Source organism: Equus caballus, chromosome 3, assembly GCF_041296265.1.
Source record: "Equus caballus isolate H_3958 breed thoroughbred chromosome 3, TB-T2T, whole genome shotgun sequence".
Taxonomy (NCBI): Eukaryota; Metazoa; Chordata; class Mammalia; order Perissodactyla; family Equidae; genus Equus; species Equus caballus.
Window position 1 is genome coordinate 49,981,283 of NC_091686.1, and position 21,311 is coordinate 50,002,593.

A 21,311-nucleotide genomic window follows, 5' to 3' on the forward strand; every position below is an offset into this window, starting at 1 on the left:
TTTTTCTTTTCTTTTTTTTTTTTTGAGGAATATTAGCCCTGAGCTAACATCCGCCACCAATCCTCCTCTTTGTGCTGAAGAAGACTGGCCCTGAGCTCACATCCGTGCCCACCTTCCAATACTTTATATGTGGGATGCCTGCCATAGCATGGCTTGTCAAGTGGTGCCACGTCCGCACCCAGGATCTGAACTGGCGAACCCTGGGCCACCAAAGTGGAACATGCGCATTTAACTGCTGTGCCACCAGGCCGGCTCTCTCTACCAATGTTTTAACGAAGGACAAATACTCTACAGGGAACCAAGCTCCCTGGGAGAGCAACGCTCAGAACTTGCACCCAGTCAGGTGTGTAAGTACTCTGCATTCTCTGCTCTTGGAATTCTCTCCATTCCTCTCACCATTGCCCAGGGTAATATCTACCATCATCATCTCTATTCCAGATTACCTCAACAATCTCTGAAATAGTCTCCAGGACTCCACTCTTCATCTTTACGCTGAGGTCATAATGATCTTTTAAACACTTTAACAGTATAATGATTTTTTAATAACGCAAATCTGATTGTGTCACTTTCCAGCTTACAAATCCTTTAATAGCTTCCTTTCTGCATCAATCCACACTCTTACTTTCAAAGCCCTTTCTTACCGGCCCCTATGAACCCATCCAACTTTCTGGCCACTGCACAGTCCTGCACACACTGGACTCCTTGCCCTTCCTCTTGGAAGCCAAGTTCTCTGAGAGCCTTTGCGTATGTTGTTCCTGCTCCAGGTTGGCCTCTTCCTAACAATACTCAGGGAGCATCAGCTACATGTGATTTTACTTTAGGCACAAACATTAACACTTTATTCCTGCATCATGACTCCACTATAAACAAATATATATATTCTACCTCAGCATTCTATCACTGGCACTTTATCGGTCTTTCTTCCTTTCCACTGATCCAGATTGCCACACCTTCTGACCTGGACCATGTAACCTGATTTAACTCTTTGCACCTTTTTGCTGGTTTCTGTTATTTACTGGTGCCTTGCATCCAAGTTAATTTGCCCAGAGTGACAAAACAGGTGAATATCCCTAATATTTCCTCTGCACTGCAATGCTGGGTTCCTCATATGTCATAAATTCCCATATTTTTTGAGAAAAAAATTCTTATGACAGGGCTGCAGATTGATTATTAGTTTTTTTACTTACTGGAAATAAATAACACTGTACTAGTTATGGTACTGCTTATGTTCACAACTTTTAAGTCTTACGGGACTTTAATGCTTCAAGGAGAGCGCAGTCCTCTTCTCCTTAAGCGTATGTGCGGTTTTTAATGGCAGCCTTTGGCAGACAGCACGTGCACCTTTGATCAGCGACTGCTGTGGGAATTTCAAGTCTGGTAGGAGGAAAGAACAACGCCTTCTGAATCCCTCAAATCATATGAAGACGATGTCCAAAATCAGACAGACTGACCCATCCACTCACTCACTGGCTGTCTGGCTGACATTTGCTGAGGGCCTATCAACTGTGCCAGGGGCGGTTTAGGGGCTATAAACAAGGATTAGTGGGACATGATCCCTGTCCTCAAGGGGATCTAAAAACAGTGGTAAAAAATACCTATGTAAACAATTAAAATGAATATGATGAATGCTATAAAAAGCCATCATCAAAACTTTGTAGGAACATAGAGAAAGAATAGGCACCCATTTAGAGGGCTCAAGAAAGGTTCACAAAGGAGATGATATCTGGTCTTAAAGGAGGAATAGAAATTTACCAGGGCCAGAGGGGTGGAAAAGCCTTTCAAATAACAGGAGCAGCCTGTCCACAGCACAGAGGTACATGCCCAAGGAATGGTATGAACTCGTGAACTTTAGTGCAACTCGACCACTTGGAACTGAGGAACAATATTACAAAATGAGGCTGCAGAGGAAGGCTGGCGTGGAGCTGTAAAGGACCACAAGCCAAACATTCAATATGTGGGCAGCAGAGAGCCCAAAACATTCTCAAGGAGGGAAGTTACATGAGGAGAACTGTTCTGTTGGATGGTAACACTGTAAGTTATGAATGCTGTCACTACAAGGTTATACCTTCTATAGGGGTAAAAACTTAAGCTTTCTTGAGTACCCTTTATGTACCAAGCACTTCAACATGTTACATCATTTAAGCTACACAACAGTGCCACAGGTGACTTTTTTAGATCCTTACTTTAAGACATAAAGAAGTTGAAGGCTCAAAATACTCTATTCGGGGAACATCCCTGGCCTTCTGAAATTCGCACCCCACAGGACAGGCATTGCTATCCTTCAGGGCCACCACTGTCTGCAAACTGGGTGCAACGAACAATAAGCCTGACCTAGCAAAACACTGTTTATGTTCTAATGAATTAGTCACTCTCATTGTGTGCATAATGAAACTAAAGTTAGAAAACTGATGTGCTTCCAACATATAACAGCTCTGCAGGACTTTAAGACTGGATACGTGAAAAACATCTGATTGTATTTGATAAGATAGCAATATTTTATATGTATATTTGCATCAAATGAACAAAAATTACCTAATCTGGTATCCATAACCTAATCAGAATCTAGAGAAAACATTACATAGCAAATTAGGTCACCTACATAAACACAGGAACGTATTTTTAAACTTATACCAGTATATTTAGAAAGGTTTTGAAAATCTCTATCTACTTACAAACAATATGAAGGTTTCAAACATTAAAAAAATCTACTAGACATACAAACATAGTGAATTAAAATATAAGTTTAAAAAAGTACAGGGGCTGGCATGTGGCGTAGTGGTTAAGTTCGCAGGCTCCGCCTCTGCAGCCCAGGGTCCGCTGGTTCGGATCCTGGGTGCGGACATGGCACCGCTCATCAAAGCCATGCTATGGCAGGCGTCCCACATATAAAGTAGAGGAAGATGGGCACGGATGTTAGCTCAGGGCTAATCTTCCTCAAAAAAAAAAAAAAAGTACAAAGCCCCAATTCTGAAAAATAACAAGAAAAATCTCACCTTTTATGTATTTTTCTAGATCAAGTCAATGTTTCTAAAGGGATGACTGCACCTGAATTACGGAAGTATTACCAAAGACACGGGGCAAGCAGGAGGTAGCACTGCTGACTTATCTACAACTCAAGCTTGGAGTCTTACTTCTTTTGTATCTTGATACTTTCATGCCGACTAGGAACTTTTGAACATGTTGCATCCTGAATATTCAGCTCTTTATCAGTCATTGTATGTTGAACTATATGCCTAAAGAAAGGAAGATGATCCAATCTAAACTATCATGCTGCACATAAACACCTAGTTCCTATGACAGCATTCCTGCATTCTTCTAAGACTTCTGCGTAACACAGGCTATACAACACCACAAGTGAAATGACCTGAGGTTGAAAGTCAGAACTTCAGTGGAGGTAAGAGAAACCCATGACAGGTTCAGAATATGCTAGTAGGTCTTAAAATTTCAATTAGCCCTTTCAATGCAGTCTTTTTTTTGGCTATCGTTTCAAAACTACATTAGTTGTTACCCAATAGATAAAAGTATGACTAAAATACTTATTTAAATAAGTGACTTTTAAACTTTTTCTTAACTATAAAACACAGTAAGAAATACACTTTACCTCCTGACCCAAAATATATGTTTGTATGTGTGTATACATGTATATTTACATATACATAAACTAAAACCACATTTTCATAGCTTAATACCTATCCTCATTACTATACAATACTAAGCTAAAATACTTAATAAGTTAAAACATTCTTATATTTTCTATTTCACTGCTTATAAAAATACTGGCCATGATCCATTAAACTGATTTCATAATCACCTAAGTGGGCCACAGACTGCACTTCAGGGATTTCGAGCCCATGCTTCCCACTGGACTGCAGAATTATTTTAAAATGACATCGCTGGTAACAGGCACTCTTTGGTGTAGGTTGGGTAGAGGGGTAAAAAATCTTTTTCTTCACCCAGACTAGAGCACAGCGAGGAATTCTCTAGAGAAAGAAGCCTGAAGTCCCCAGCGTGGCAGCAGCAGTGCCAGCAGTGTTAGTGCTGCATCTCAGGCCACAGAGGCCAGCAACTCACCTTCCCAGCTTCCGCAGCCCTCTGGCTGGCACTGCAGTTTTCACAGGAGTGTGAAGAACATAAGAACCCACGATGAGACAGCCATCACCTCCTAAACCAAAGACCTTTTTCATCTGCAGTAGGAAGCTCCTGAAACTATTTGTCAAAGACTAAGGGGAGATCCTGAGGTGTTTTCCTTCCATTTTCAAATATGGTATACTGCTATGATATATTCTACTATGGTAGAGCAGAATGAAAGAATTTGAGCGGCTGGGAATTTCATATTTATTTTAGAACTTAGACGAAATAGTGTAAAATGAGTAACTTTTCTATAACATGATGACTCATTAAAGGCCAGTTTGAAGCACCTACAGCAAGATAAACAGCAGGAGTTCTGCAAATATTTTCTGATTTGAGCTAAGCATCATGATGTAATTCAGCTATGACTTCACAGTGGCAACTCATTTTCTTTTTATAATATTGCTTTATAACGTTATATAATGTATATGTTTTATACTATTATAGCTGTTCAAATTAAATTGACTTAATTTTCTGTAAAAAGTATATTTTAAATACTAACCATGTGAATCACGATCATAGTTGTGTTATTTGCCTGCTTTGATGACTGTAACAAGTTAGACTCAGAGAAGAAAGAATTCTGTCGCCCTCTTGTGGTAGTTTTGCTGCAGTGTATTCTCCAGGAGTTCCACATCGATTGGAATCTTTTCATTTTAATAGGCAGTGGTATTTTGACCTTAGTTTCTGAATTTCCCAAAGCAGTACATAGACTTTCTGCCCTCCACAGTACTTTGTGCCTTTCTCTTCAGTTTCCATCTCAGAAATTTAGTTTTTTCCCTGCTTTTTTAGGACACATTCTCCTGTTCCCTTCCAATTACCATGCCAAAGGAATTGTTCTGAAAGTTACTTTCTGTATACTAATGCACATACAAAATAATTACAGCAAATCTCCAGCATCATAGATAAGCTTTAAGTGGATGGAAACAACTAAAAATGTATGAGGCTGAGCTGTCAGCATTTTTTCCCATGAGAATAAGTCTTGCTAAGTTAATTAATAGTCCAGAAATTTCAAAAGCTAGTGATACTAGTCTAAATATTTTAAGTTTTCAAAAGTAATAAACTAGTCTTTTCTTTACAATAGTCTAGATGGCATGCAGCGCCCTACCCTCCTACCCCCACAGCACGAAACTTCAAGCTTCTTTGCAAAATTAGTAACTTGTAATGTAATTCAAAACTATACAAAATCACACTAGAAAATAAATTTTAACTATATAAATAGTTGGCATTTTTTCTAAAGATAACTTATTTATAATAAATGAAGTTTTTAGTATCTAATATATTTAAACACTATGGAAAATACAAAACAAAGGTGGATTCCTCATTAAATTAACTAAAAATCCACACTTGCAACTGTAAAAAATATTCTTAATAATAATGACCAATTCTTAAAACTATTATATTTTTAAAAGCAGCCCCTTGTGTATTCAATCAATCTCATCCCACAGCTGATGAGGAAAGACTAGAATTATACAGGAGACGAGGTAAAAAGGTGTGTTCTCTGCAGAGACAGAACTCTCAAAGCTAGGTGAGGTGGCATGTCTCGTAAGACCACCGCACAGATTATAAACTGGGAGAAGCAGGGGACGAGACTGAGAGGTTAGCAGAGGCTGGAGCGAAAAAGGTCTTAAGTGGTAAATTAAGGAATGGGAGATACAGGAAAGCATCTGCAGCGGGAGGGTGACGTGGGCAGATCAGAGCTTTAGAAAGACCACTGGCTGAGCAGAGGACAGGCTGGTGGGGTGAGAGGAGACAGCAAATTAGTTAGAAGTTGTTTGCAATGACAAGGGCCTGAACCAAGGTAATGGCTCTGCCCACAGAGAGGAGAAAATAATTTGAGAAATACTAAGAAGTGGAATCATGAGGTGTCAGTTACTGTGAGACGAGGGGGTGGAGGGGGGTCACAGGCTTACATTCTAGCTCCGGTGACGGGGTGGCTGGACCACTCCCAGAGAGGGGTCATGATATTTTTGGACATGCTGCATTTGAGGTGCCACCTGGAAACAGCAAGCAGGTCAACAAGTTTGCAGATACGGAGTTCAGGAGAGAGAGGACTGTCAATTATCAGTGGTTAGGCAGTAGAAGGAATCGGGAGGACAGACCATCCAGGGAGAATGTTAAGAGTGGGCAGGGACGAAGGCCGAGGCGGGATTTGCAGCATTTACACACAGTCCCATCTTCCTGCTAAGGGAGGCACTACAGTCCTTTACCATAAATTTTCTTCATGTTGGGAGAAACAGGAGATCATTCAGTCTCCCCTCATTTTGCAGAGGGTCAAAGAGGTTAAGTGACTTTGTTTAAAGCTATTTATCTGTAGAAGTGAATGAAGACTCAGGTTTCCAGATTGAGCCCAAATTGTTCCATCCTATCATTCAAACGTTCTCTGTCTAGTAACATGTCCTCCTTCTGCATCTGCCTTGTAAATCTGCAGAGGACAAGTAGTAAAAGATCCTTGCTTCAGTAACTATTTGATGGCAATAAATGCTTCTGCTGTTATTTTGTATGTATCATCAAAACTAAAACACTGTATTACCAAGGCTACCTTCCAACAATATTGTTTGTTAAGAAGACCCCAAATTTACAATTTAACATGTGCTCCCTGAGTAATCTAGGAAATAAGGAAACACTCAACTCTATAATGATGAAAAGCAAATGACAATTCTATGAAACACACACAGAGACTTATGAGACACTTCAGAGAGAAAAACACATAGCAATTCATTGCAGTCCTTTTAAAATCTTAGATGGTTGAAAATAGGTTTCATCAGTGAATTCTATCATATATCCCAGAACACATTTTCATAATTACAGTTAAGGCGAGAGATGTCTTTGGCGCACCTGCTTGGTGCGGCCGCTGCCAGCCCGGAGACTTGACAGCGCTGCTGGATCCCAGAGGCTTGAAGGCGGCAGCGGTGGTGAGGCTGGCCACCCCTGCCCTGGCGGAGGCTGGGCTTGCCAGCCTCTCGGGCATGCTCCGTGCCGAAGCCACGGACACAGGCAGCTGCTGAGAAGGCTCCTGGGTATTGCTGGAAAGAAAATAAGGAAACGTTTTGGTGAAATGGTAGCAATCTGACTTAGTAATATTACACCTTCTTTCCTCAATCTATGAAATCTCTAAGGAAAACAAAAACATTCATTAACTGATATTTTAAAAAAGAAAAACACTAAAACCATGACTGAGGGACTGCCTCTTTAAAACAGAAAAGAAAAAAAGAAGGAAAAGAGTCAGATTGCATTTGTTCAATATTTTGGAAATTCTCTTCAAAAGGTCTACCATGAGAAATTAGGCTATTGAAAAACTTATACAGTCAATCCTTTTAAATAATAAGCTAATTTCCTCTTCCTATTCCTCTTGATTGCAACATTTCAGAAGAGTCATCTAGATTAAAACAATCAATTATTGGAGAATCCCTGATAACCTCTATGAAATGGCACAGGTGTTTCTTTTCCCCTTTCCACATTTTTCTAAGATTTTATGAACTCAGTTTCCCTGACATCTCACAAGTCACTCTTTTCACTCACATTCTCACTCAGTCACTTATTCATTCAGTAAATATTTAAGCACTTACTATACGCCAAACATTGTGCCATGCACGGGCCACACAGCAGTAAACGAGAGACAACATCCCCAGCCCAACAGAACATCCAGTGTTCTGTGTTCATACAACAGGAAGACGAGAGACGAGACTGCCACTGTCCTCTCTCAATCAGAGTTATTAGCTTAATAGGAGGCCTTATCTGTGCTGGTTCTAGTTTGATTTCTAAGATCATATGGCTTTTTTTTTTTTAAAGATTTTATTTTCCCTTTTTCTCCTCAAAGCCCCCTGGTACACAGTTGTACATTTACTTGTGGGTCCTTCTAATTGTGGTACATGGGATGCCGCCTCAGCATGGCCTGACGAGCAGTGCCACGTCTGCGCCCAGGATTCGAACTGGTGAAACCCTGGGCTGCCGAAGCGGAGCGCATGAACCCAACCACTCAACCATGGGGCTGGCCCCGATCATATGGCTTTTATTACCCAGTCATTTGTTATGTATAATTATAAATCATCATTTCCCGAAAAAACAATTTTAGGTAGCTCACATTATAAAATATGCACTTCGGAATGATACAATACCATAGCAGTTTCTCTCAAGTGAAGTATTATAATGCTAATACCACTAATAATATTGTTACTATTATAATATATAATAAAATAATACTAATAATAATGTTGCTATAACGATAATAATACATCCTACTAACTTTTTAATAGAAATTGAGGTACTGACTACTTAAATAATTCCATGCAGAGAAACTCAATTCATTCAACAGCTGAAACTGACAGCCAGAAGAACAGCTTGACAAAGATAGGATATTATATTAATAACTTCACTAAAATAAATAAGCTTAATTATACTGTCTAGATTGAGATTATTTCTACCAAGAGAATTTCCAGTTCACTCAAGTCCACTACACTCCCAAATGAACAAGAACATCTAACTTCCCCAGTGCCTCCCGCATCTCGGATGAGACCTAACAAAGAAGGCCGAGGCTGCCCATGCTCAGGAAGGCCTGCGTACAAGGTTGGCCTCTGACTGGCATTTGGGAACTTGGCTTGTAAACAGCTCCCTATAGGCACATAGAGTTTTCTAAAAAAGATAAGAGAGGCTCACTGTGCCTAAACTATATAAACAACGTGGTTTATGCTAAACACCTGCTGTCTTCTGAGAGCCTGGAATTTTGGTATGAAGTAGACACAGTGCCTGTGTGACAAGTGCCAGTAAAAACCTTGCCTGAAGTATTTGGTTTCAATGAGCTTCTCTGGTAGACAACACTTTGCATATTTTGTCGTAACTCTGCTGCAGGAATCAAGCACATCCTGTGTGACTTCACTGGGAGCGGACTTCTGGAAACTTCGGCCTCTTTTCTTCTGGACCTGACCCCAGGTACCTTTTCTCCCTGCTGACTTTGCTTTGTATTCTTCCGCTATGATAAATCTTCGCCATGAGTACAACTATATACTGAATTCTTTAAGTCCCCTAGTCAATCAGCAAACCTGGAGGTGGTCTTGGGGCAACTCTGACACTAAACAGTTTTGAAAAATCATACTGGAGCTATTTTAACTTTCTTGAAACATTGTTCCCCATTATTGTTCTCTCAAATTCAAGTGTAATAGAGCTATCAAATTCTTTTACTATTTCTAATCAGTTTAATGAAAAACTAAAACTTAGTTGATGTCAACATACTATAAAATGAAAAATTTAAGCACTTTAATAATTTTTATCATAAATAAAAAGTGAAAAATTGCTTACTTAATGGCAATGATGAACAAAATTATCAATAAAGATGACACAAGAATCAATAAAGATGACACAATAAATAACATTAATGAGACAGAGTTTAAGCATTATGGCATAGTGCCTTTTAATAAAAAGCTTTGTGATGGACAAATTATTTTACTTCTCTAAGCTTCAATTACCTAAACTTTAAATGGTGCTAATACTTTGCTCATAAGAGTTCCATGAGGCTTAAAAAAGAGAATTATGTACAAAGTACTTAGCACAGTCTAAGGCACAGAATACGAGCTTAACATGTGAAAAGGATAATTAATGTATTCAAATAATAAAAGACATTTTCAATATTTTTATACATTACAAATAAATGACTTCTGAAAGTAACAGAGAAATACAGGTTATTTTAATTCTAGGGTTAATTACTCATGTAGATTTGAAAAAAATAACTAATAATCCATATAGTCACAGTTCTAAGAAGAAAAATTTATGACCAATATTATAAGTTACAGACAAAACAAAAATATAGTCTGGAAATAATAACAAAACCCAAATCATCATTTAATGTTTAATAACCTGAGAGAATTAAAAGGTATTCCAGGAGAGTTGCCAGACAACCTTACTTAGACAAAAGTGAGCAGGATGATAGGAAATCAGCGCCAAGCCTAGTGAAGTCGGGTTGAGGGAACTGGTAATACTGACCCAGCGTATGAAGAAAACTCAGGAGACGTTTAAGAGCAGTTCTCACACACGTGACATGTGGATCCACTCAGTGTGGCTATATTCTGTTTGCTAACGTCGAATCCAATCTGCCATGAGACAGTTTGGTTCAACGAAAGGAAGTAGTTTCCAATATGAAAAATCCTCCAAAGGAAAAAATCTGTTTCCTAACAACCCCTTTTGTGAAAGGCCTCTCTCCAGAAGGTACTCAAGCAGAGGATGGAGATATCGTAGAGGGTGGAGGGCCAAGTTACACTTCAGCATGACACCTAAAGCTTTCTAAGATGTAGTTACAACCAACCTTCCAATCCTATCTCTTCCCACTCTGCTATACAAACGATATTCTGACCTTCCCTCTCCTCTGTCTGCCATTCTACATTTTCTCCAGGCTCTACATAGACGGCGTGCCTCCCACTCCCCCTCCGCACCGGTCCAAATCCTATCCATAATTAATAGTAGTAGCAGTAACAAAAACATCCATCATGCACTGTGGACCATGCTAAGCAATTAACATATATTATTTTATTTAATCATTCAATCTTCTTGAAGTACAGACACTCCTTCTTTCAATTCATGGCACATATTAACTGTGAGGCATACAGTTATGTTTCGATTCATAATAGAGAGGATTTAAAAAAATTACTAGTAACTTCTTTATGTATCTCGTCCACACTCTACCACTTTATATATCTCATCTCTACCTCTACATTATAAACTATCTGAGTTTGGGGCATTTGCTATGACCTTGGGTAGGTTACTTAAACTTGGTAAGTTTCCTCATCTGTAAAATGAGATAAAAATACTACCTTTGTTCCAAGGTTATTGTTAGGATTATACAAAATACAATGAGATGACACATGTAAAGTACTTAGCACAGTGCTGAGCACAGAGCTGATGCTCAAGAAATGATACATCCTGTGACATCTAGCTCAGATATCTAGCGATATGTACATTTACTAATAAACACCTCTAATCTTACTAATAATTTTGCTTCTAAATGTAGCTTGTGGATAGTTTTGATCCAGAATTTTGGGATCAGACACAATCTTGCTTCCTCAACTCAATTTTAAATAACACACAATATTTCTTAAAATTCCCATGCAATAAATATCTCATAAGTCAAAAAATATTTTCATTTTTTATTGTATCCTTTGCACAGTCTTGTATACATTCTCTCCCAAAAGTCCTAAGACGTTTAAATCTTAAACAGTACTCTTTAGATACAAAGGGTGTGCAGTATACTATAAAGAACTTGTAAAAATCTAAGTTATGAGCAAGAAAGTTGTTCCATTTATATTTAAATTCAGTATGGATCAGCGGAGTTCAATATTCTCCAGGGAAACTGATCTCTATTTACTTAAAACATTTAACGTAGTAATAGAAGAACACTAGGTTTTATCTAGACAATCACATATCCGAATATACGATGTCTAGGTCTCTAAAAATCTATTGACTTTTTTTCTAATTTATAGTTATTAGCTACTATTTAAAGAAAATACAGAAACATTAGGTATCATATACTAAAGATTAAAGAATTAATAAAGTCATTGGACACATTATTTTATATTTTGGAATAAAATATTATTAATAATCACGAAGAGCAAAATATTTTAAATTAATGACTAACATTAATATAGTATAGTATGGCATGATTACTTAAATGAGATTGGTATCTTATTTCTGAAATATGATGCATATATATTTTTTCTAAATTTAATTTGTTTAAGGTATACCTAAATTCTAAACAAAATTAAAATGCTTTCTACAAGATTTTAATGAGGAAACCAGAGTAAATCCATAAATGCACTTGGCTAATACCACAGAAGCTAAGAATCAAATATAGTCACTGTCATCAGTCTGCCACATGGATAAGCAACTGAAGCGAAATTTTAAGTTACTACGACTTTCATCTCAAGAATACCAAAGTTTTTGTTTCAAATTTCAAAAACTGAAAATGGAGAAAAATATACTAAAGTATCAAAGGTTTCTTTTCAAAACTGAACTAATGAGGAAAAGAGAAAAAGGAAGAAAAGTTAACTTTCAGTGTCAGTAACCTGATTTATCTTGAGTTTACATTCCTTTCCCACATTTGTTTAACTATTTCAACAAGTAAACTTCAGCTGCAGATTAGGAGCAGTTGGAAATTTTAAACCTACTTTCAAAGGAAAAACTTTTGTTAGAAGTTTTATCCTAATTACCTGTTTAAATTTTTTAAAAGCCAACTGTACATTGTAGGTTTAATTATCAAAGTTTAAATGAAACAGTTTTTAGCTAAAGGCTTACAAAAGATTGATATACTAATACACAGACTCTGACGTAGTAGGGAAGGGATATTTCTCAAAAGGTATAATTGTAAGCATCTTTTTATTTTAATAGAATTCTTCTGTCAGAATTCTAAAAAGGACCTAGACATATAGAGGAGTCATGAGTCTCCTTCCTTCCAGGATTCTGTATTTATAAGAAAATTTTTTGTATCTTCCTAAGCAAAATTCTTTAACTTAGACTTTTTGTACCAAAATTCAAAATGCTAAATATACTACAATAGAAACAAACAAGTTTGTTGTTATACTATACTTTATTATAACTTTAGAGATTATCATCACATAAAGGCAAAAGATCAGATATAATATCTCTGACACCATCCCGACAGCTCTTTCTGGAACCCTTCTCATTGAGTCAGCAAGGTCTCCTCAGGAAACCCTGCGTTCCCGCCTTCCAGAACGCCACTGGCTTACCTTGTCAAGACCATTTCCCTTTCCCACATATCAAAATGTGTTTAGTGTGTGCCTATTGCTATAAATAAAGAGTACTGATAATGACTACGAAGACTTGCTCTAGGAGTGGGTCCATGGATAGCTTCAGTTAGTCCATAACTGCAAGCTCACCTTTTTTTTTTTTAAACAAGGGTTTATTTAAACAACAACATGCCTGAATTGAAGGGAAAACTATCTCGGATTCATTTCTTTTAGAGTAATCTATCCCTTCCTAAAGACAGATTGCCCTACGTGTAATAGCTATGTACAAAAAAGTTATAAAATTACCCTTGGTTTTACAATGATAAATGAAAAACAATAAAATTCCCCAATCAAATAAGACATGCAAGGGTTTTTATGTTGTTCTTTTTCTCTTAAATAGTGAGAGCAAAATAATTTACTAGAATAAAAGATAAGAGCTGAATGAGCATGCCACGAATGGAGAAAGGGGTTTTTTCACAGAACCAGTATTTTTCCCTGTCCCATTTCCATTTGATGTCAATCAAAATACACCATTGGCCATTTAGTTAAAAAAAAATGCAATAGGTGCTTTTCTGGGGAGAGGATGTAGAGGATTCCATTAGGTTCTCAAAGGGAACTTTAATTCCAAGCGTGGTCAGTAACCTGTCTCTGTGCAGACTTAGCCCTGACAAGGACAGATTTCTGTTCATTTAACAATCACTGGGGCCAGCCTGGTGGCACACTGGTTAAGTTCGCACGTTCTGCTTCTCAGTAGGCTGGGGATCACTGGTTCGGATCCCAGGTGCAGACATGGCAAAAGCCATGCTGTGGTAGGCATCCACATATAAAGCAGAGGAAGATGGGCATGGATGTTAGCACAGGGCCAGTCTTCCTCAGCAAAAAGAGGAGGATTGGCAGTAGTTAGCTCAGGGCTAATCTTCCTCAAAAAAACAAAACAAAACAATCACAACCCCACAAATACAATATAATTTCAGGTATTTTTTTCTTAGAGAAAAATGTACGATGATCTCTCTTCCTGTTTAAATACCTCCCTTAGAAGTTACCCACCATTATAATGAACTGTATTGAAAACCTCGGTAACAGTGGATAGGATACAAACATGTGATCACTGGCAGCCTGTGTCATGCTAGGCTTTTACTCACTGTAGTCATGGTTGTCCTCTGCCATTAATTTTATGTTCTGTCAGAAATGATGCTATACCGTTATTTCATTCAGGTTATACCTTTAGTAAACACTTTGGATATTTTAGTTTTCTAATTATGTCTATAATTTTTGGCATAATTGTTAAATTTAGGAGAAAAAACAATTTATGTTTCAGTATCTCCCAGAAACAGTGAAAATTAAGTTGTTTGCCCAAGTAAAATCTTCATATTTAAAAACTGTAAGATAGCAGCCACAATTATTTTACTCTTCTTCATTTTTTCAAAAGGTATAAAGGTATATCTTACTGAACATGTGACTATTCTAGTACAGCTACATCCATGCAATAAAAAACAGGGTTCACTCATAATTTCACACCAAACATCAAGTGTGCTAATAAAAGATGTCACAAAGGGTTAAAAGGCTAGTTAATAATCATACAAAATAATGTGCTTGTGCATTTGCATTGCAGTGAAATTACAGTTAATTTAAAACTGGACACAAATCAGCTCTAGGATTTTCTCATCTGGCCTGTTAATATGGTGGTTAAGTGTTACAGAAAGCAGCGTCTCTGACAGCAAACCACCGCTTGTGACATCCCCTCCCACGGTACCTTGTTCTCCTAACATGGATAGAGCCAGTTGACTTCCTCGAGGCCTGGAGATAAGAAAAAGCTAGAGGCTTGGACACAGGGCCGATGCAAAGTGCATCCAGGAGGGAGTGATATTTTTCAGGACTGGAGAGCCTGGTGAGCATTTAGAAAGAGATTTAAGCGGAATAATCACACTACTAACAGCAGAAAGAAGTTTTCACAGTCTATGATTGGAAGCAAAGAAGGGCTAAGAGTCTATCACATTATTTTACTCATTAGCATAGACTTGATTAATTTTTCACCAAGACTGATCAAGGCCATCTTCTAGAAAGCATTTAAAACAGTAAAGACTACCAGAAATTACGTAAAAACCAAACTCCACAAAAGTAAAAAGGTTTTGTTCCTTTTTGGGAGGAAGGGGTATTGTAGAGAATAGTTAGGCTTTAGATCACCCTCAAATGTAATCAGTTTGTGGGAAAAGATAAAACCAATAGAAACTTAAAATACCTATTTATGCTTGATTCTGTTCCAGACATCAAAACCAAAAATTATAAAAACCCAAAAGTCAACAGGCACACAACATGCAACAATCCACACAACTGAGAAGTGTTATATATAAATGGTAGCAACGGAAAGAGATAAAAGGAGAATTTAAAGAAAAATCAGTAATACACATGGTGGGATGTACAGATCCACAACCTAGAGAAAACGTCCCCAGTACAATTAAGATCTCGTAATAGAGCTGTGAGTGTTTCAAACAGGCATGTTTTCTCTGAGGTGACTGCGGGACAGTGGCAAGCGCTGGGGTCACACCAGACAGGCACTGCACGTGAGTTCTACCTGGTTTTCGCAGCAAGAGCAGCAGACACGGTAGCGGCTGCACCGCTCAGAACTGCAGCGCTATATCTAGCAGGAGAAGAGAAGGCAGAAAAGTCTCGAAAACCTTCCACAGAACCTGCCGCCACATTTCTCAGGGAGCTGCTTAAATTGACAGGTAGGGAAAGAAGGACAGAGGAGGAACAAAAAGGAAAGTGAGAAGAGGCAGCATAATGAGGATAAGATAGCAACCATCCCGCATTAATATTCCGACATTCTAAAAGTGGGACATGTCAGAAGTGTGAGAGGAGTTCAGTCATTTATTCACTGTTGCTTATTTCTCTGAGAAATTAAAATTTGACATATAATCCTCCATAAAACTGATTTTTGAGACACAAACACTTTTGAATGTATTTAAGTTCACGTCTCCAATCCTATTTAAAATTAAATCAAACACATCTGAAGATTGATTTGTCAACAACTAAGTAGAAAATAAATCTAAACATGAAGTTTGAATTTCTATAAGCAGAGAAAGAAGGAAGGTTATGTTGATTTTTCAAAAAAGTCTCTAGAAAAAGTGTTTTACCTTAGGGGTGATCCACACCCAGGGCCTGACATTTTATGAGACTAGTGTTTTGGGGAGAAGTGGGTACAACCGGCTGCCTAGTAAGCAGCAGCAATACAGCTTAATATGAACAGAAATTACTGTTTAAAATATTGAGAGTAAAGCTATTGGGGCAGGGGCAAGCACCTTTGTAAAATAAACAGTAGTTACAGGGAATGTGACTAAAACACCACCTCTGCTGATGCTCTATATTTCTATTTTCAGTTAGCTCTGTAAAGATTAAAAAATGCTGGTACAAAATTTTATCTTCAGAACTTTTATTACTTAAAATAATAATAATTTTCCCTTGGTCTTTTAGAAAAGGTCAAACACCTGGAGAGGAAGTAACACTCCATCATTAGGACTTTAATGATTTCCAAATTGGTTATCAAATTTGAATTGAAAATTTCTTTTTTATTAAGTAAAGTAAAAAGAAAGTCTAAAATACATAGTGTGAAACCTGTAGTCTTCTTCATTTATAGGTGCAAGTTATTAATGAATAACTCACTATACTATGATCACTTTTTCAAAATTCGTAACAGTGGCCACCTCCAACATAAAGTAATGATGTGCCAAACTCAACCCAAGTTAATGAGCGCTGAGACATCTAACACCGTGGGGGTTCACAGAGGTTTCCTCTCCCTGTCAGAAGAATCTAATAATCCATTATTCCTAGTTCCACTGCCTATAACTGTACAAACCATTAGAAGGCAAAATAAACACAGTGGCAAGCGATTTTTAAAAAATTATACAGAATTAAGTATAACTTTTTTGTGAGTCTATAATTTAATTGAATTGTATGACTATGTTTTAGAAACTGTTGGGAATGGCTAGAAAAGAAAGAATGGGGGCTGGAAAGAGAAAAAACAAAGATGCTGTCAGTGGCAGGAGAGGGTAATGTGAGTGTCATGCAAAGGGGAAGAACTAAGTTTAGCAAGTGATTCAACTCTGAGTTTCTCAATTACTCTGCATCTTTGAGGCAACGGCTACTATTTGGGGGAAGTAATGGTGAATATAACAAAAAACTTAAGTCTATAAAAAAATCAACTAAAAAAATAAATCAGCTAAATCATCCTTCTCCTGTAAGAAGAAAAGGAAACTGTAATGAGTTTCTTTCATCATATTGTATCACAAACAATAATATAAAAGGACTTAGTACCAGCAGAGTCCAGCAAAATCTTCTAAGAAGAATTAACCTAAATATCTTTAGAATATGTCTGGGTACCTGGAACCTATGACCTCTATCGCTCCTCTTTTAGAGGTGAACACTCTAATTCAGGAAAGGAGATTAGGACAAACTCAAGAAAGCTGACTTTCCAAATCACAGTGAATAAATAAAATGCACAGATTTCTCGACTCTACATTAGAACTTAGAATCTAAACCAAAAAATGTAAAATATAGACGTGGTGTAAAGCAGTGTGCCAGGGCTGAGTGCCAAGCTCTCTTGCCTATATGTTAATCATGTCAGTTCTGTAATCTATGATCACTTTTTCCTTTTTAGTCAGTTTTAGTGTTTAATTTCACCACCAGCATTAAAATTTAGACACCCCAAGAAGTTTGAAAAACTCTACCTAGAATACGTAGTTACTTTAGAAAGTGTGGCTACTTGGCCACCAATATGTAAAACCTGAGAAGCTGCAGGTGGGTGAGGTCCACTCTGAGGGAGGTCTTCGAGAGAACTGTCAAACCTAGGTTTTCAGAAGTAAAATAAACAAGGCAAAGGAAGGATTAATGAAAAGTACTGAAATTTATCATCTTCACTACCTTTTCAGTGTACATTGGTTTCATTTTGGGAATACTGCTAGGTTCTTTTTAACTTCCTATCTGCATTAGGTTAAAACCAAAACCAACACCCTCAACACCACCAAATACAGGCTGTTTTCCCCCCAATTTTTTAACATGGCTGCTTCCACGTGGGAAAAGATTATGCTTACAGGGGAAGAAAGGTGGGTGGAAATTTCCATATACTACATATTTTGCATGCTTCAGAAAAACTTAGGCTTCAAGAAATTAAGTTGCCCAATATCATATACCTAGTAAGGGTCAGCGCAATTTGAGGCAGGTCTGTTCGTATTATTTCCACCACATCCTGCTTTCCAGCTCCTTGTGGGGCAGCTGCCTGAATAGCGCACAACAAGAAAGGAACTAGGCATTTCCTTTCAGCTCAGAACGCTGTTTGCATATCCGAAATTACATGGATGTTGTTTATCTTGATGTAAACAACGTCTTCCATCTAGTCACACAACAAACGTTTGCATGCAATTGTGTCGCTTTGAGTATTTTTTACTTCGTTTTTCTGATGTCTGTACCCTTTTTTCTTTTTAATGCCAGAATTCAATTTTAGAACTACTACCAGGTAAAGAAAAGATGAAAAACTCAGTGTGAGGTTTGAAAGAAGAAAGCACCGAGAATAACACTTTGGGAAAAAAAATTAAAAGGAAAAATAAAAAATTACCCACTATTTTTTTTAAAAAAGGGCCTATGGATAAAAAATAGAATGGGACAGTCATGCTATACTGATTTTCAAGTGCAAAACGTAAGGCTAGGATAAAGAAACAGAAAAGGAGATGCTATCTTCCCATTTTTCATTTAGTATCGGTCATACCTTTTACCAGAGTGTTGAAAAGAAATGCAGACAACTTAAGAAAAACGTCATGGTAGAACTAAAATAGCACTTCAGGGGCAAAGCAGACACAGTGGAAAGAACAAGCAATGTACGTCCTCCAACAGGGGTCAGCAAACCGTGGCTCTGAGGCCACAGTGCTCCCACCACCTGTCTGTGAATGAAGAGTGGTTTTCATATTTTTAAATGTCTTTTAAAAAATGAAAAGAATAGTAATATTTCATGACACATGAAAATTATATGAAATTCAAATTTCAGCATCCGTAAATAAACTTTTATGGAACCCAGCCAGGTTCATTCATTTGCATACGTCTACGGTACTTTCACACCACACGCAGAGGTGAGCAGTTGCCACAGACCATATGGCTCAGAAAGCCTCATACATTTCCTATCTGGCTCTTCACAGAACAGGTTTGCTGCTCCCTGTCCCAGACAATACCATCTCCACACAGCTACCAGAGCAAAGTGAACGACATCAACGGGATCCCAGCTGTGCCTGGACCTCCCAGCACTGCTCTAAGGACTACTGTCATCCTTGGCTGCCTACTCCCAGCCTTATCTTAGGGAGCTCTTCCTCTCCTCAGGCTTGCCCCAGTCCAACTGGTCATCCATCTCTCTTTGAAACAGGCCAAGCTTCTTCCCACCACAAGGCCTCTGCAGAGTCGTCTATTTCTCGTTTTCTATACCCACTTCCTCTCTCACACCTTCACTGGACTAATTCCTAAGTGTCCTTCTGGCCTCAGTTTAAATGCCGCCTCCTCAGGGACGCCTCTCAGATTCCCTAAATCACCTTAGGTTGCCCACATCATATGCTTTCACATGACTCTGTACCTTTTCTTCACAGAATTTGTTACTACTGTAATTGTACAATTTGTGTGATTATTTGTTTAAATCTGGACTCCCTCACTAGATTAGAAGTTCCCTGAGATTACGGACCACTATGTTTCCTGGTATAAATGAAGTGCAACAAAGTGCTTACCACAAAGTAAACAACAAATAAGTGTTTGTTGAATAAATGCATGAATGAAATTTATTGTTTTCAAATACAGAACTCGCTGAAACATACAGTCAGACCTCTGTGTACGTATATGGAGACCCACAGAAATGGAGGGCTGACTGTGTTCACTGTAGTAAGCCATTTTATACATGGGATGTGAGCATCTGCAGATTTTGGTGCCGAGAGGGTTCCTGGAACCAATCCCCCACAGATATGGAGGCACAACTATATTTCTGAGATCATATTTTTACCTTCTAGAGACTGTATCACAATTCAGGTTAAACAGGTTATTACTGTCTTAGTAAGAAAAGACATATCATCAACCTGAAAGAAATGGCTAGGACTCCAAAAATATCTTTAAAAATGTCCTTTATAATATGAAGAATTATCAATATTCTAAAAAAAATATAGTTAAAATTATCAATGTCTACATATTAATATCTAATAAGGACAGGTAAGAAAAGGGAATGAGAACTCTGTTGACTGGAACAATGATTGCCACTTGAGAACAAAGTTCATATAACTCATGAAATACCTTCTATTGCCAGATTTCCAAGTTTCCAAACAAATGCAGTTGGGCGGTTTCCCATGTGTTACACACACTGATTACCTAGTCCTTTGTTTGGCCAACCTCTAAAAATAGCAGACTTCACAAAATCTTAAACTATCTTATTTAATATGGAAGAGACATCAATATCTATTCTCATTCTGTCGTTTGCTAATATTTATTCCTTTTAGGGTTGGAAGAGCTCTGATTAATAGTGCCTCTGTAGCAGCCAAACTTTCTGCTCTGTCTGTTACTTAAGTGAGTTTTCATTTCTCACCAGAGAGAGGTATGAAGACTTTCTCCTTCCCAGATATGTCTGGAGGGCTGGGCTTGCAGCCTTTTGGCCTGCTTTTCTCAGGAAAAATGAACAGAGAGCTATTTGTGCATTCTTTTTCTCTGCAATTGTCTTTCTTTGCACAATCTCTGCACTGTGTCTTTCTATGCTTTTCACTGGGGACCCATGTTAGCAAGGTGTCCAGGCAAGGCAGGCATTAGGTTGCCCATGTCACTAACTTGGCTCCTGACCATCCTGCAGGACCAGCGAGAGGAACTCTCTCTCTACGCTCCAGTCATGACAACTGTCAAACAGCAACACCCGTATGCTATGTACTCCAGCTCCTCCCTGTTTCTCAGGGGCCTCATCTGATCTACCTCGAATGCCTTGCATTTTCCATTCCTCCTTCCCCACTGCATGCTTTGAGTCCCCATTCAAAAATGCTATAGTTTCTCTTAAAAGAAACAACAAAAACAAAACTACCTTCACTTTCTATTTTCCTAGTCCCCTTAACAGCCAAACTCTGTGAAATGACAGTTAACTCATGTCACCTTCATTTCCTCACCTGCCTGTCACTCTTCAACCCCTCAAGTGGGCTTCATTCCCCAACCTCATAAAACCATATTCTTGCCAAGGTCACTAATGACCTTTTGTGGCTAAATTCAATTGACAATTTATATACCTCATTTTCTTTTGACTGTGGGAAAGAACACAACATAAAATTGACCATCTTAACCAATTTTAAGTGTACAACTCAGTAGTGTTAAGTACATTCACTGTTTGAAACAGATCTCCAGAACTTCTTCATTTTGCAAACCTGAAACTCTTACCCACCAAACAACTACTCCCCTTTTCCACAGACC

The 21,311-nt window shown here is 38.0% G+C and overlaps 1 protein-coding gene and 1 non-coding gene across 17 annotated transcripts in view; both read right to left on the minus strand.

The window, feature by feature from the left end:
- The window catches only part of PDLIM5 (PDZ and LIM domain 5), a 196,673-nt gene that overhangs the window by 38,827 nt on the left and 136,535 nt on the right, over nucleotides 1-21,311 (minus strand). For 9 of the 16 annotated variants that reach the window (XM_023637708.2, XM_023637711.2, XM_023637710.2 and 6 more), the window contains one exon: nucleotides 6,964-7,151. In XM_023637708.2, coding sequence (XP_023493476.2) covers nucleotides 6,964-7,151 — 188 coding nt within the window. Of the gene's footprint in view, nucleotides 1-6,963; nucleotides 7,152-14,607; nucleotides 14,740-21,311 lie in introns of all 16 variants that reach the window. The other 7 variants (XM_070262248.1, XM_070262247.1, XM_070262245.1 and 4 more) reach the window with 1 other exon arrangement.
- MIR684 (microRNA mir-684) lies at nucleotides 13,039-13,124 on the minus strand. Its single transcript, NR_032815.1, has one exon. It is a non-coding gene; the product is annotated as a microRNA mir-684 (primary transcript).